Source organism: Bos grunniens, chromosome 21, assembly GCF_055505025.1.
Source record: "Bos grunniens cultivar Pamir isolate PY7600 chromosome 21, Bosgru_T2T1.0, whole genome shotgun sequence".
NCBI classification, from domain to species: domain Eukaryota; kingdom Metazoa; phylum Chordata; class Mammalia; order Artiodactyla; family Bovidae; genus Bos; species Bos grunniens.
In genome coordinates this window covers 26005944-26022783 of record NC_141185.1, presented here as the reverse complement: position 1 = coordinate 26022783, position 16840 = coordinate 26005944, and the positions used below count along the sequence as shown (strand labels likewise).

Below are 16840 nucleotides of genomic sequence, written 5' to 3'. Positions count from 1 at the left end.
TTCAACCCAGGGACTGAACCCACATCTCTCTATGTCTCCTGCATTGGCAAGTGGGTTGTGCATAGATACAAATATATATGTATATGTATTACATTATGTATGGATGCTTTTTAATTCATGTATGCTATGCAATATGTGTATGCATTAAGTAGTTTTCCAAAGATCACTGGGCAGGGCAGAGCTCAGATCAACTTGGGTCATCTGACTTGCATTCCATATACTGGGATATATGATATGCTATGTGAAACTGCCAAGGAGTTCAGGATGATTTACTACGCTTCCAGTGTTTCCTTCCTTCCTTCCTCCCTCCCTTCATCTTTTGTCTCTGAGCATGGTACACCTCTTGGAATCCTTTCTGATCTCCCTACCAAGCTGTCCTCCAGCTTCATTATGTTCAGCCCTCATTTGCACATGCTCTTGACACCTGGTGTTTGGTGGCAGAAATGGCTGATAAAATTCCACACTGATTAATTTCATGTTTAATCTAACTGATACTTCTGTAGCCTTTGCAAATAACCTTTTTGAACAAAAACTGCAACAGCTCATTCCAAACCCGATCAAAGAGGTATGCATGACTCACAGCCACTAAATAAACATTGATGCCTGATGGCAGTAATATGGCTATTTATATTCAGAGCCTGATTTAACCAGTGGCATTCCTGTAATAAGATAATAAGCATGAGCTGTTTACTAGAAAAAAAGGAGAGACTGTGGTGCTGGTGTTCAATAAAATCTCTTAACAGGCAAATGAGTCTCTGAAATTGGTTGGCAAATACATCCAGAATGAGATGTGCTAATTAGTTGCTGTTACTGATTTTCTAAAATAAAGAGTTTAGACTTAAATTAGCCCTGAAATTTAGTACAATAAAAATATTGGATATATGATATCATGTTGAGAGTCTTATAGATTATATCTAATATATGTCCAGCGATACAATTAAGAAAAAAGAACTCTGCATATAAATCACGGGATTTTAAACAGAAACTGTCTAAGAAGAGGTTTTAAATGTAAGGAATTAGATATTTGTATCTCAGGTTCAAGTTTTTTTTTCTATACGGAAAGCATTTGTAGGTGAACCTCTTGGCTATGCAAGCAAAGATGTCTATTACTATAAGCACTTTAATGTTTAAATAGGAAGAGCGAAAGAATATAAGAATTATCTTGATCACTTCTGGATATCCTTTAAAATAGATTAAGCCATTCAAAACCAAGATCGCAGAGGTTCTAGGTGAACATATAAGAGATAATCGTCTGGATTCAGAAATACATGATGAAAGTGCCAAGCTTATGAAGCCTCTCCCAGCACCATCCAGTGCTGTATTTCCTCCACTGCAGTAAGAGCAGCAGGCACGCTGTGTTTGCTCCCTTTCTCCTTCTGCCATCACTCCAGGCAGCGCCTTCCAGCTGCTAAAGATGCATGTTCAAGCTTCCATTTTTCACTGCTTCTTTCACCAACCCAGAAGGAGCTGCCTCTAATAGGACTTGCAATTTCAAATAGTGAGATGATCTCAGAAGATATCCAAATACTATTTTTAATCAAATATTATATCTAAAAAGATATGGCCAAGTCATAACAGGATTCAGCTTGTATATCCATCCTATATTTTCCCCAAACCAACTGAATTCAAGAACTTGTTGTTTGAACTTAGCTGTGAGATGATGCTTGTTTTCCCAGAACAAATAGTCATTCTTCTTTTAAAGCCAGCTAGATGGCTGATGCCAGTGCTATAGCCCCAAAGTAGTAATGTTTCTAATGTTAGCAATGAGTCAGTTCATTCATTTAGGTTCTATTTATCTATAGCTAAACTAACAAAGGTTGATTATTTATTTACTTTAATTTAGATGTTCAGTCTGTATCAGAGTCTTTAGTTACCAAGGGTAATTGATGATGTACATTTTTGTTTCCATGTCACAGCCGTGCCCCAGATCAGGTAGCAACATTTTCAGCTAACACTGAAATCTAGAATTGTTAGGGACACTCTCATATAGTTTAGCAAATAACTGAAATTACAAACAGAATCCTAAGTCATGAACATATGGTCTTCCCTATATTTTTCAACAATATAACTTAAGGTTCTTTTGAAACTAATTCTAGCTAGCTTAAGACGAAAGGTAATTTACTTGAAAGGCTATTAGCAATCTTATAAAAGGTAAGGAAAACTTGACAAGTTGCACTTCAGAAGTGCAAGAACCACAGCCAGAAACATGAAAACACAAATTTCTAGGCTTATTCTCCTGTTTTTGGTAGCTCAAAGACTTAACATCTCTTGGTTCCTTTCTTTTTTAAGATTCCATACTCTTAGACAAAAAAAATCCAGTTGGTCTAACTGGGCTCAAACAAATGACCTGAACAAATCAGTTATGACTAACAAAGAGAGGGTCAGTATCACATGGCATAGACATAGCTTCTGTGCAAGTCCCAAGAGACTGGAGGATGGTTGTCCCCTGGGCAGCAAACCCAAGGGTCCTCTACACCAGTGCTCCTCCAAGTGCTGATCCCCAAAACAGTCTGAGGCCAATCCATGAGGGTACTGTTTAAGGAGCAGGCACCAGAATCCAAATCAACACACTGATTACTTCACTGAGAGAATCTTGCTATTAAAAATTGTCAGCTGAATTAAAGAGAGTGCTAGTGACACACTGGGTCACCTCCTGGGCAGCACGTCTTACCTCCTCGAGGACCAGTAGGGTACAGTCTGCAGACCACCCTCGAGTAGCAGTCTCTTCTCTTCAGCCCTTGTCTGACGTTATGGGACTCATACCAGGGCAACCGAGAACACAGACTTTGAAGCCACCTGGGATTCAGTTCTCACTATGTTGAGTTGCTGAATGACCCTGGGCTAATAAATACTCTGAGCCTCAATTTTCCTCATCTAAGCTGGAGGTAATGATACTACCATATTTGTCAGGATTTCTTCAATTGCAGGCAGCAGAAAATCAAGTCATTAAGGTAAATCAGATGAAATTGTTGATATCCAATCTGCAAAAATGGCAATTTTATGTGGTTCAAGCTAATAACTTAAGCTAAAAACAATTTTATTTGCTTATGAAACTGGCAAGTATAACAGTGGTTCAAATGAATAAAGAGAACTAAGGCTCCAGTCTGAATCTAAGGCTCAAATGAATAAAGAGAAGCTCTCTCTTTTCCAGCAACCAGAGTTGGATCATGTGGCACAGTATGAGGCTAACCAGCCCTACTTGATGCTCCCAGTCCCTGGTCCAGTCACTGTTTAAAAAAAAAAAAAAAAAATATATATATATATATATATATATATATATGCTTCCTGATGGGCCAGACTTGGGTCATGAGCTTGGGAGACGATCAGGCAGGTCTGTCAGATAAACCCTTTCTGTTTTGTTCAGTCATATACCTAGTGCCTAGCACATAATAGATGTCCTCAAAATTAGGTTAATAAATGATTAAGGAAGGGGTATTGTGCAGCCTCTCCAGCCAAAAGGAGGCAGACAAAAGCAACAGATCAGATCAGATCAGATCAGTCGCTCAGTCGTGTCCGACTCTTTGCGACCCCATGAATTGCAGCACGCCAGGCCTCCCTGTCCATTACCAACTCCCGGAGTTCACTCAGACTCACATCCATCGAGTTGGTGATGCCATCCAGCCATCTCATCCTGTGTCGTCCCCTTCTCCTCTTGCCCCCAATCCCTCCCAGCATCAGAGTCTTTTCCAATGAGACAACTCTTTGCATGAGGTGGCCAAAGTACTGGCGTTTCAGTTTTAGCATCATTCCTTCCAAATAAATCCCAGGGCTGATGTCCTTCAGAATGGACTGGTTGGATCTCCTTGCAGTCCAAGGGACTCTCGAATCCCATGATAAATGCTGACATCATACGGTTGTTGTGAAGATCAAATGAGAATGTGATGCACGTGGGACAGAGACAGGCACACAAGAGCACTTTTATCAGCCGCATTGATCAGGTCAGAGTGGAAGCCCCTCTCTTCCATGCAGTGATTTGCACATAGCAGGTACCCAGGTTTTTTAACTGACTGGATGAGCTAATAAGTGAACTCATGGACAGACAATGAGCAATCTGGATCCCATATCTTCCTTTGGAAAATGTTCTCTATCCTATGGCAATTCTGATTTTGTCTGAATTATAATATAACATATAACAACAGACACGAATCACATGATCAAATAAAAGCAAGAGCAAACAGGCGATAAATTACAGCTGGAGGCATTTTAGGTGAAGACCTACATTAGGACAACTTTCTAGGGTCTAGAAGACAAATCTTCAGTGACACCTAAAACAGGCTGGTTTATACTGTGATTCTTTCTGATAGAAAAAAAGATGACTTCTATGAGTTCTTGCCCAGCAACTGGCAGCACTGGTTGGTCACATTCCAATCCAAGTGAGGACAGAGGAAAGGGGACAGGAGCAGCAGACACAGTATCATAGCAGGATGCTTGACCTGGAAGTGTTCACAGTGCTTGTCAGCCTAATTTCCTCTTTTTATTAAAGGGGAAACTGAGCCTGGACAATGAAGGGGCCTGTCTAAGGGGTGGAGCTGAATCCAGCTCTTCTTAGTCCATGTCAAGTATCTGTCCATGTCACATCACAGGCAGTGATGGCGTCCCATCAAATTAGGTTATTTTATTTATTAGGTTATTTCATTTTCTAAATTAAAAATGTGAACTTAACAAAGGATAGTTGAGCCTTTTCTGAACAGGAAAAACATACATTTAGATGCTAAAATATTAACTCTGTCAGCAGACTGTCTGCAATCAGGATGAACCAGGATATGTGCTCACTTACAGGGTTTGGGCATCATATTTCTGGCAGACTATTAGTTCCCCCAGTATAGACTCTCCCCTTCATCACTGGCAGAGCTCCTTCATTGCTGGGAATGACAGGATTCCCAGCCTAAAATTGTTTATGACTTGCTTGAAATGTAGGTAACAGTGACAGAGGCTTTCCAGAAAGCCCCCATTACAGGGACTGTCTTTCCTCTTTCTACATCTTCCAGATGCTAATCAGATGGCTGGAGGTCCGGAAACCATACTATAAACATGAGATGAGGGTCTATCCTAGGGACTGTGGATGGCGAGCTGCCAGGAGTTGGGTCCCCCTAAACCTCATGGCACCACCACATCAGCCCTACACTGACTACTTCTTGTTAGATGAGAAGAAAAGAAAGCCTGTCTTATTTAGACCAATCTTCAGATCAGCTGAGTACAGTTTCTGACTGATTCAAGCTTATAGCATGGTCTTGGCAAAGTTCTTTAGTCCCTTCGTGCCTTAGTTTCTTTCCCCTTAAAACTGAGTAAGAGTAATAAGCAGCTTTAAAAACACATAACACAGTGCTTTAAAATTCTAGAAAAATTTTGGATGTAATTCAACGGAGTGAGGGGGTGAATATATAAGTATCTGAACTTGACCACTTAGTCAATTCGAAAAGTTCCTGTTCTATTTAATTTTTACATGGAATTTCCAAGTAAGATTTCATTTGGAGGAAAGAAAAAAAGAATGTAAAGTCTAAAATAATTTGAAAATCACTGGCATAGAAAAATGTTTAATTCTTCACATGTGAAAAGGACAGATGGGGCACACTGCTGGTCCTGAGATGACAGTTTTCTAACACTGCCAATGGATCTGCTGATGCTCTTTGGGTCCTTCTTGGAAACAACAGCCCACACTTACAGACACTCACCTACCTATCAAGCAGTGAAAGTGCCCTGACCCCTGCACGAAAAAAACCAGCCACCCAGCTGGTTTAACCCCCGGAAAATAACTAATGAAGACTTTCCTAGTGGCTCAGTGGTTAAGAATCTGCCTGCCAATGCAGGGGACACAGGTTCCATCTCTGCTCCAGGGAGATTGCTCATGCTGCAGGGCAACTAAGCTTTTCCCCCAGAACTACTGAGACCACAGACCGCAACTGCTGAGACGGAGTTTGAGAGCCCACGCTTTACAACAAGAGAAGCCACCACAATGAGAAGCTTGCACAACACAACCAGAGAGGAGCCCCCGCATTCCACAACTAGAGAAACCCTGCGCATAGCATCGAAGACCCAGCACAGCCAAAAAATTTTTAAATTATAAAAAACTTGAAAAGAATAACTAATGAGCCTGAGCGCCCTGTGGCAGCTGCTCTCTGGGCTGTAATAGAGACCGCAGGAAGCTGAGGAGCTGTGTCCATTAAGAAGTGTCTTGTCACTCAGTGGCTCCTCCCACAGCCCTGACCTCTCTGACCCGTCTGGCTCCATGCACCACTGTACCCAAGGATTCAACAGCCTTCCACGTGGGAAAGAGAGCCCTTCCAAAGGGAGGAAGGAAGGAAGAAATGGAGACAGAGGGAGGGAGGGCGGGAGACAATGAAGGCAGAGAGGAAGGCTGGAGGGGAGAGAGAATGAGAGGAAGGGAGAGAAATGGAAAAAAACTCCTGAGCTGTTCCCACACTTGGATTCCTAATCAAGCTGTCTCTCAGCAGAACATCTCACCTGAGCCCTGGCGAAAGAGCTAAACCACAAGGTTCTTGAGACCTTGGAAATCAGCCTTTGTCTGACAAAATCCCGTACCCATCCACAGAAGTAGCTTCAAAACCCCAGAAAATGATCCAAGCAGGGCCCTCTCATTATAGAAGGCTCCCCTCTACACTGCTGTTGCTGCTGCTGCTAAGTCGCTTCAGTCATGTCCAACTCTGGGCGACCCCATAGACAGCAGCCCACCAGGCTCCCCCGTCCCTGGGATTCTCCAGGCAAGAACACTGGAGTGGGTTGCCATTTCCTTCTCCTCTACACTAAGCCACCTCAAATCAGCACAGCTGAGGCTTACATGGTCAGAGTCCCTGGAGCAATCTCAGACACTGACTCCAAGTTCTCTTTCCCAACAGACTTGATATCAACTTTGACTTGACAATCGAGTTGCAGCTTGTTCCACTCAAATTCTCCAGCTATTTCTCTGAGTGTGATCACTGCCTGTCTTCCTCTCACTCTGTAGGGTCATGTCCCATCCCTGAGCCACAGATACCCTGTGAGCCCTTGTCTTTAACTCTTGCTGACTCTATACCCAGTCTCCAATCCACAGGTGCCAATCCAACCACTCCCAGCTGCCAAAATTCAGACTCTTCTGAAGACGGTCAGGCTCTGTCTGCCTTCCTTTCTCACATTCTCAAATATTTCTACATGAACACAGCTCATTCAAATACGTCACTGAAACAGAATATATTTGATTTGCATTGCATCTGTCTCTTTCTTTTTCCACTCGACTTTCCCACCCCAAATAGACTGCAAATACTTCCCTCTGAATGGGTTTTTGAATGGTGATATGAGAAATAAAACAAAAAAGATGGCATTAAAAATTAAGAGACTTAAGGGAGAGTAATTGTGAAAAGACAATGGAAGGTCCCTGGTTTCTGTAAGATTCATTGAGGTAGAAAAGAGTGCTAGATCCTACCCCTTGGTCCTCAGCTTCTATTTCCACCCTTTTCTATGCTCCCCTCTGGATCACAGGGGCTGGGAAGGCATAAAACCATATTTTCCCAACTTCCTTTCTGCTAGGGATCTAGATGAGATTTAGCTTCTGGTAATAAGATACACACATATGCTATCTGGAATGCAGAAGAGAAGTGGAGTGATTCTCTCTGAGAAGTGGTGACTGGTGAGTGTGCTCCCATAAACACAAGTTTCGCAGTGGCCACACTCCATGGTATACTGTCTGACGACCAGTCTCATGGGGATTAGGCAGTTGTCAAGCTAGCAGCATTTTCCTGACCTCTGGATGATAGTAGAGAGTAGGTGGAAAGGAGAAAAAAGGAACTGCATTCAGTGAGGTGGACTGAGCTGCATGCTGTTTGCTAGAACTCTAGCTTCTGATCCCCACATTCTCTCCCCACAAAATAGGGTCACATGATTAAGATACTAGTCCTTATAAATGAACTTTAAAATGAGATAGTATCAGAAAGCCTGCTGTTCACAAATCAACCAATGTAACCCATCACACTAATAAATTCAAGAGGAAAAGTCACAAGTGTGTATCAACTGATACAAAAAAAAGCATTTGACCAAAATTCAACACCCATTGATGATAAAAACTCAGAAAAGTAGGATAGCAGGAAATTTTCTAAATTTGATAAAAAATATTTATGAAAAAACTAACATTATATTTAACTCTAGAGGACTGAAAGCTTTCCCCCTAAGATCAGGTCCAAGGTAAGGATGCCTATGAGGATGTCTGCTACCAATACTATTACTCAGCCATGATCTAGCCAGCTCGATATGGCAAGAAAATGAAATAAAAGGCATACAGATACAAACGAAGAACTAAAACTGCCCCTATTTGCAGATGCCATTATGGTCTACATAGAATCCCAAGGAATCTCAAAAAAAGAAAAAAAATCCTTTGAACTAATAAGTGCACTCAGCAAGTTCACTGATAACAAGATCAACATACAAAAATCAATTGCAACAATGGAAAAAAATTAATTGTATTTCTATATCCTAACACTGAATACATGGGAACAAATTAAAAATACAAAACCATTTATTATCAGTCAAAAAATACAGCAACAGAGTGACTGCTGTTCACAGGTCTCTCAGCTACTAGCAAGCCCCGTTCTGAGAGAAGACACCTCTCCACCCTGACTCTAGTAAAGAGGTCAGGAAACCTTGAGTAAGGTTGGAGGTATTAATTTCGGGCAGTTAATTACATTCTTTCAGCATCCATCTCCCTGAAGTTTTCACTGGGCAAATCCTTCAGGAGGACATTCACATTAGCTATTCATTTCCTTCCGCACTGACTAGAGAATGAAGTGACTATTGGCTATGTCACACAACTCGTCGAAATTCACCCCTGGGTGAAGTGATCCTCAAATAATTACCAAATGTAGGTAACTGAATTAGTGAATTACCTTGGCTCCTTTGAGATGAAAGACTCTTTAGGAATGTGAAATACTTTGGCTCTTTGTTATTAATAACCTGAACAATGAAAGAACCCAAAGTAGTATTCGATATGCTCCAAGAATAGGATGACTAAAATTAAAGAATGCAATTGGTTTTCATTTTCCATACTTTTCATTTTCTATCCTTTTCATTTCAATAGTCAGGACTGAATATGACAAGTCATCAAATCTCCTCTGATGTTAATAAGGCATCAGCTAAGGAGCTCTGGGAAGAGAAAAATTCAGCCAAAGTGTGACAAGTACGTGGTTCTCCTTCCTTCTGTGACATATTATTATACCACTTCTTCTCATCCACCCTATTAGACTACTCTACAGGTGAAAACCTCCTACGTTGCTTTGTTTTCTTCTGTCCTAGTCTAATTTTCCAAAATTAAGAGTCTCAACTACTCTTTCACTCTCCAAACAATTGCTCCTATCAGTGATGCCCACCAGAGAAATACAGGATGCCCTCGGCTTAGTGCTCTCCCCTGGGTGTGAAGAATACAGAAGCCTAGAGGAGAATCTCAGGCAGACAGCTTGGCTTGGGGCTGGAGGAGTGCAAAGTGGTGGGGAGGGAGTTGAGGGCAGGCAAATCAAGGCGCAGTCTACCTGAGTTGGGGGGCAGAGGGCTGAAAATGGTGCAAGAGATGCTATGCTCCACTTATGCTGGATGTGGGTGTGCTGCATTTACTGAATCCAATTTATAGTCAAACGTTTTTAGTTTTCACTTTTTGAAGCACTGAGGGTTTTCTACTTCTCTCCCTTTCTAAATATCTTTTTAAGTGTAATTTATTTATTTTGGAATTGGAATGGGTAATACCTTCAGATAGTTCACAATTCAAAAAGCATTCAGTGATATACAGTGAAGACTCCCTCCCAACTACGTGCTCCAGAAACTCAGTTCTCCCTCCAGAGGCATCATCATCATCACCTTCCTACTTTTTCTTGCAGAAATATATAAGCGAATTTGTATAAGGCATACATTCACCATCTTTTATTTAGACAAATGATAACTCACTATTCTGTTCTATACCTGCCATTTCTCACCTAATATATCTTACAAATCATTCCACACCAATACACAAAGACCACCTCAATCTTTTCTTGATGATGAACAGTAATCCATTATATTCACATTTCTTCATTTGTCTACCCACTCTCCCATTGACATTATATTATATTTGGACATTATAATGGACATTTCCATTATATTCAACTTTTTGATACTACAAATAGTGCTGCAATGATTACCCTGTCAATAAGTGATCTCTGGTGAGCAGCCAGGAGGAGATATCCCATGTCCAACGTAAGGAGCAGCAGCTGCACTTTGCTGGAGCAACCATGAAGAGATACCCTACGTACAAGGTAAGAGAAACACCAGAAAGACGCTAGGTGCTGAGAGAGGGCATCAGAGGGCAGACACACTGAAACCACTAACACAGAAAACTAACCAATCTAATCACACAGACCACAACCTTGTCTAAGAAGCCAAGCCATGTCGTACAGGGCCACCCAAGATGGACGGGGCTTGGCGGAGAGTTCTGACAAAATGTGGTCCTGGAGAAGGGAACGGCAAACCACTTCAGTATTCTTGCCTTGAAAACCCCATGAACAGTATAAGAAGGCAAAAAGATAGGACACTGAAAGATGAACTTCCCAGGTCAGCAGGTGCCCAATATGCTACTGGAGATCAGTGGAGAAAGAACTCCAGAAAGAATGAAGAGACAGAGACAAAGCAAAAACAACATCCAGTTGTGGATGCGACTGGTGATAGAAGCAAGGTCCAATGCTGTAAAGAGCAATACTGCATAGGAACCTGGAATGTTAGGTCCATGAATCAAGGCAAATTGGAAGGGGCCAAACAGGAGATGGCAAGAGTGAACGTCAACATTTTAGGAATCAGTGAACTAAAATGGACTGGAATGGGTGAATTTAACTCAGATGACCATTATATCTACTACTGTGGGCAAGAATCCCTTAGAAGAAATGGAGTAGCCATTATAATCAACAGGAGTCCAAAATGCAGTACTTGGATGCAATCTCAAAAACAACAGAATGATCTCTGTTCATTTCCAAGGCAAACCATTCAAAATCACGGTAATCCAAGTCTATGCCCCAACCAGTAATGCTCAAGAAGCTGAAGTTGAACGGTTCTATGAAGACCTACAAGAACTTCTAGAACTAACATCCAAAAAAGATGTCCTTTTCATTATAGAGGACTGGAATGCAAAAGTAGGAAGTCAAGAAACATCTGGAGTAACAGGCAAATTTGGCCTTCAAGTACAGAATGAAGCAGGGCAAAGGCTAATAGAGTTTTGCCAAGAGAACACACTGGTCATAGCAAACACCCTCTTCAAACAACACAAAAGAAGATTCTACACATGGACATCTCCAGATGGCCAACACCATAATCAGATTGATTGTATTCTTTGCAGCCAAAGATGGAGAAGCTCTATACAATCAGCAAAAACAAGACCAGAAGCTGACTGTGGCTCAGATCAGGAACTCCTTATTGCAAAATTCAGACTTAAACTGAAGAAAGTGGGGAAAACCACTAGACCATTTGGGTATGACCTATATCAAATCCCTTAGGATTATACAGTGGAAGTGAGAAATAGATTTAAGGAACTAGATCTGATAGACAGGGTGCCTGATGAACTATGGATGGAGGTTCATGACATTGTACAGAGACAGGGATCAAGACCATCCCCATGGAAAAGAAATGCAAAAAAGCAAAATGGCTGTCTGAGAAGGTCTTACAAATAGCTGTGAAAAGAAGAGAAGTGAAAAGCAAAGAAGAAAAGGAAAGATATAAACATCTGAATGCAGAGTTCGAAAGAATGCTGCTTCTGCTGCTAAGTCGCTTCAGTCGTGCCCGACTCTCTGCGACCCCATAGGTGGCAGCCCATCAGGCTCCCCTGTCCCTGGGATTCTCAAGGCAAGAACACTGGAGTGGGTTGCCATTTCCTTCTCCAATGCATGAAAGTGAAGAGTGAAAGTGAAGTCACTCAGTCATGTCCGACTCCTAGAGACCCCATGGACTGCAGCCTACCAGGCTCCTCCGTCCATGGGATTTTCCAGGCAAGAGTACTGGAGTGGGGTGCCACTGCCTTCTCCATCCAAAGAATATCAAGGAAAGATAACAAAGCCTTCCTCAGCAATCAATGCAAAGAAATAGAGGGAAACAACAGAATGGGAAAGACTAGAGATCTCTTCAAGAAAATTAGAGATACCAAGGGAACATTTCATGCAAAGATGGGCTCAATAAAGGACAGAAATGGTATGGACCTAACAGAAGCAGAATATATTAAGAAGAGGTGGCAAGAATACACAGAAGAATTGTACAGAAAGATCTTCATGACCCAGATAATCACGATAGTGTGATCACTCACCTAGAGCCAGACATCTTGGAATGTGAAGTCAAGTGGGCCTTAGAAAGCATCACTATGAACAAAGCTAGTGGAGGTGATGGAATTCCAGTTGAGCTATTTCAAATCCTAAAAGATGATGCTGTAAAAGTGCTGCACTCAATATGCCAGCAAATTTGGAAAACTCAGCAGAGGCCACAGGACTGGAAAAGGTCAGTTTTCATTCCAGTCCCAAAGAAGGGCAATGCCAAAGAATGCTCAAACTACCGCACAATTGCACTCATCTCACACGCTAGGAAAGTAATGCTCGAAATTCTCCAAGCCAGGCTTCAGCAATTCATGAACCATGAACTTCCAGATGTTCAAGCTGGATTTAGAAAAGGCAAAGGAACCAGAAATCAAATTGCCAACATCTGATGGATCATCAAAAAGCAAGAGAGTTTCACAAAAACATTTATTTCTGCTTTATTGATTATGCCATAGCCTTTGACTGTGTGGATCACAGTAAACAGTGGAAAATTCTGTAAGAGATGGGAATACCAGGCCACCTGACCTGCCTCTTGAGAAATCTGTATGCAGGTCAGGAAACAACTGTTAGAACTGGACATGGACCAACAGACTGGTTCCAATAGGAAAAGGAGTACATCAAGGCTGTATATTGTTACCCTGCTTATTTAACTTATATGCAGACTACATCATGAGAAATGCTGGGCTGGAGGAAGCACAGGCTGGAATCAAGATTGCTGGGAGAAATATCAATAAGCTCGGGTATGCAGATGACACCACCCTTATGGCAGAAAATGAGGAGAACTAAAGAGCCTCTTGATGAAAGTGAAAGAGAAGAGTGAAAAAGTTGGCTTAAAGCTCAACATTCAGAAAGCGAAGATCATGGTATCCATCCCATCACTTCATGGCAAATAGATAGGGAAACAGTGGAAACACTGGCAGACTATTTTTTGGGGCTCCAAAATCACTGAAGATGGTGACTGCAGCCATGAAATTAAAAGACGCTTGCCTCTTGGAAGGAAAGTTATGACCAACCTAGACAGCATATTAAAAAGCGGAGACATTACTTTGCCAACAAAGGTCCATCTAGTCAAAGCTATGGTTTTTCCAGTAGTCATGTATGGATGTGAGAGTTGGACTATAAAGAAAGCTGAGTGCCAAAGAATTGATGCTTTTGAACTGTGGGAGTCCCTTGGACTGCAAGGAGATCCAACCAGTCCATCCCAAAGGAAATCAGTCCTGAGTGTTCATTGGAAGGACTCATGTTGAAGCTGAAACTTCAATACTTTGGCTACCTGATGTGAAGAACTGACTCATTTGAAAAGACCCTGATGCTGGGAAAGATTGATGCAGGAGGAGAAGGGGACAACAGAGGATGAGATGGTTGGATGGCATCAACGATTCAATGGAGATGAGTTTGGGTAGACTCCGGGAGTTGGTGATGGACAGGGAGGCCTGGCGTGCTGTGGTCAATGGGGTCGCAAAGAGTTGGACACAACTGAGAGACTGAACTGAACTACTGAAGTGATCTCTACATATAGGAGTATGTCTGTAATTTAATAGAATTAGGGCTTCCCTTGTGGCTCAGCTGTTAAATAATTCACCTACAATGCAGGAGACCTGGGTTCAATCCTAGGGTTGGGAAGATCCCCTAGAGAAGGGACAGGCTACCCACTCCAGTATTCTGGCCTGGAGAATTCCATGGACTGTATAGTCCATGGGGTCACAAAGAGTCAGACAAGACTGAGCAACTTTCACTGATAGAATTATTATAAATAATTCCTGTAACTAGAATTCCTGAATCAAATATTTAGTATTTGTCATTCTGATACTGCCAAATTGCAAATTCATGTCACCTGACACAGCATCCTTTGCCACCTTTCTATCACATTTATTTTTTTCTTACCTATTGTGTAGTGATGACATAAAAATATTCCCTGATTTGTCCATTGACTTTTGACCCAGCTATGATTGTTTTTGCATGGATATATTTTTTAAAACCTGGTTAATATTTTCAATCTTTTATTTTATGACTGCTATAACTTGTCATATATTTAAAGGTTCTCTTCAGTCATAAATTATAAGAAAATTGTTTATTTTTTTTTCTATTTTGTGGTTTCATATTTTTCTATTTAAAAATCTGTAACCCATATGGAATTTATTTGGTAACATTTGAGGTATGGCTCCAATTATGTACTTATTATTATAGCTAACTACCCTGTTGTCCAAATATCATTGATAAAAACCCAGTGGTTCCAGTGATTTGAAATGGGACCTTTTGTTTTGTGTGTTGTCCAGGCGCTAAGTCACACCCAATTCTCTGTTACCCCATGGACTGTAGCCTGCCAGGCTCCTCTATCCATGGAATTTCCCAGGCAAGAATATTAAAGTAGATTGGCATTTCCTTCTCCCAGGGTTTTTCCCAACAGGGATCAAACCCTCATCTCCTGCATTGGCAGATGGATTTTTTACCACTGAGCCACCAAAGGAGCAAAATGGGACCTTTAGCATGTGCTAAATCCCTATATATATTTGGATCTACATCTTAATTTTCTATTCTCTCTCTTCATTTATGTACCAGTAGCACCCTCGTTTGATTTTTTTTAATGTAACTAAAAGTAGTTGTACCTTCAATTTTTAAAAATTTATTTATGTATCTCCTTAAGTAACTCTTTCCTTGGGTCAGTGATCCATGAAAACAAGGTTTCCTGTCTGTGTCTTACAACTTTGTTTACTTTCCCTCAGATAGCTCAGGACTAGATTTTTCTTAGTCTTTCAGGAAAAGAAATTTAGCCTCTACAACCTAAGTGCCATAGTCAAATGAATGGCATAACCTTGGGCTTATGAGATGACCATAGGAATATCATATTTTACTTTTCCAAATCCTGGTGCACAACACAGTCACAAGGAACAGGCTCTTTGATTTCTATGCTAATTCTAAGTCACTTCAGTCATGTCCAACTCTTTGCGACCCCATAAACAGCAGCCCACCAGGCTCTGCCTTCCCTGGGATTCTCCAGGCAAGAACACTGGTGTGGGTTGCCATTTCCTTCTCCAATGCATGAAAGTGAAAAGTGAAAGTGAAGTCGCTCAGCCGTGTCTGACTCTTAGCGACACCATGGACTGCAGCCTACCAGGCTCCTCCATCCATGGGATTTTCCAGGCAAGAGTACTGGAGTGGGGTGCCATTGTAGCCACTTTAAAATAAAAGTTGTATAATAAATGAATATTTACTATATAGCAAGTTGTTTCAGTTGGGATGCCTTTGGTTTCAAGTCATAGCAACAGATTCAAACCACCTTCCAGAATAAGGAAATGCATGAACTGTGATAACTAGTTCTCAAAGAGCAGGGAGATGGATAGGCAGTGTCAGTATCCTGGCCGTGTCATTATAAATCCAGGCTCTTACCATTTTATGTTCCTCCATCCTCAGTCGTTGGCTCCATTCTCAGGCTGATGGAAAAATGTCTTCAGCGTTTCCAAGTATCTTCTCCAGACATGACAACACCTTGAGAAAGAAGAGATAGCATCTCTTTTTGTTATTTTAGGCAAGGAAACGTTTCCCAGAAGTCTCCCATGTATGACTGGTCAGAATTTGGTGACTTTCCCATTTCCAAATCAATTACTGACAATAGGAATGTGATCACCTTAAGGTCAATCAGACCCATCCCTAGGGTGGGTGAAGGTGAATTCCCACCAAGGCACATGGCTGCTTGCAAGATGGTGAACATCTGCACAAAACCTGGATTCTGGTAGTGACAGGAGTGGGCAATGGAAGCTGATAATGAGTCTGCCCCATGCCCCTCTCTTTTTCTCTCTCCTGCCTGTTTCCCTTTGCAAGACATCCAACAACGTCCCCCTTCACGTATACTTAGTGTTTAGTCACGTATTAACTGCAAACTACAAATTCAGTCAACACTCATGGAACTCATACTACATGCCCAATACTATGTGAGGAGCTGAGGACTAGAAGAAGGAAAGACAGGGATCCCAATCTCCATGATTTAATGGGAGAGGCAGAAAATTAATGAATTTCATAGTACAGTGATAAGTGCTCTATGTACGTAATCTAAGGGTGCTATGGGAGTTCTAAAGAATGAATAACTTCATAAGGAACTTCACAGTAAAACAAACGGAATATTCCAGCTGAGCTTTGAAAGATAAGTAGGTAATCAAGGAAGAAGGATATTTAGGCAGGGAAATTAGCTAGTACCAAGGACCAAGAGGACATTGGGCTGGCATGGTCAGGTCACTACAAGTGTAAGATGCCAGTGAGGTGCTGCTTTAAACAAAGAATCAAGGCATCTGGGGGAAGTTTTGGGTCCTGATTAGCAACTTGTTTTATGCTGTTTAAGAGACATCATCAGTGGATATCATCCCTAAGAAGCTCTGAGAGAGGTTAAAGCTAATCATAGCATTCAAACACAAACAGCATATTATGAATCAACTATAGAGTGGCGCTAGTGGTAAAGAACCCATCTGCCAATGCAGGAGACATAAGAGATGCAGGTTCGATCCCTGGGTGGGGAAGATCCCCTGGAGGAGGGCGTGGCTACCCACTCCAGT

General features: G+C 41.6%; 1 protein-coding gene across 11 annotated transcripts in view; it reads right to left on the bottom strand.

The window, feature by feature from the left end:
• EGLN3 (egl-9 family hypoxia inducible factor 3) overlaps positions 1 to 16840 on the bottom strand; it is a 452919-nt gene that overhangs the window by 172670 nt on the left and 263409 nt on the right. For 10 of the 11 annotated variants that reach the window (XM_086363668.1, XM_086363669.1, XM_086363664.1 and 7 more), the window contains one exon: positions 15684 to 15782. Coding sequence is in view for 4 of the 11 variants with exons in the window: in XM_086363664.1 (XP_086219790.1) it covers positions 15684 to 15701 (18 nt within the window). In the remaining 7 variants the exon portion in view is untranslated. Of the gene's footprint in view, positions 1 to 15683; positions 15789 to 16840 lie in introns of those variants that run through there. The other variant, XM_086363663.1, reaches the window with a different exon arrangement.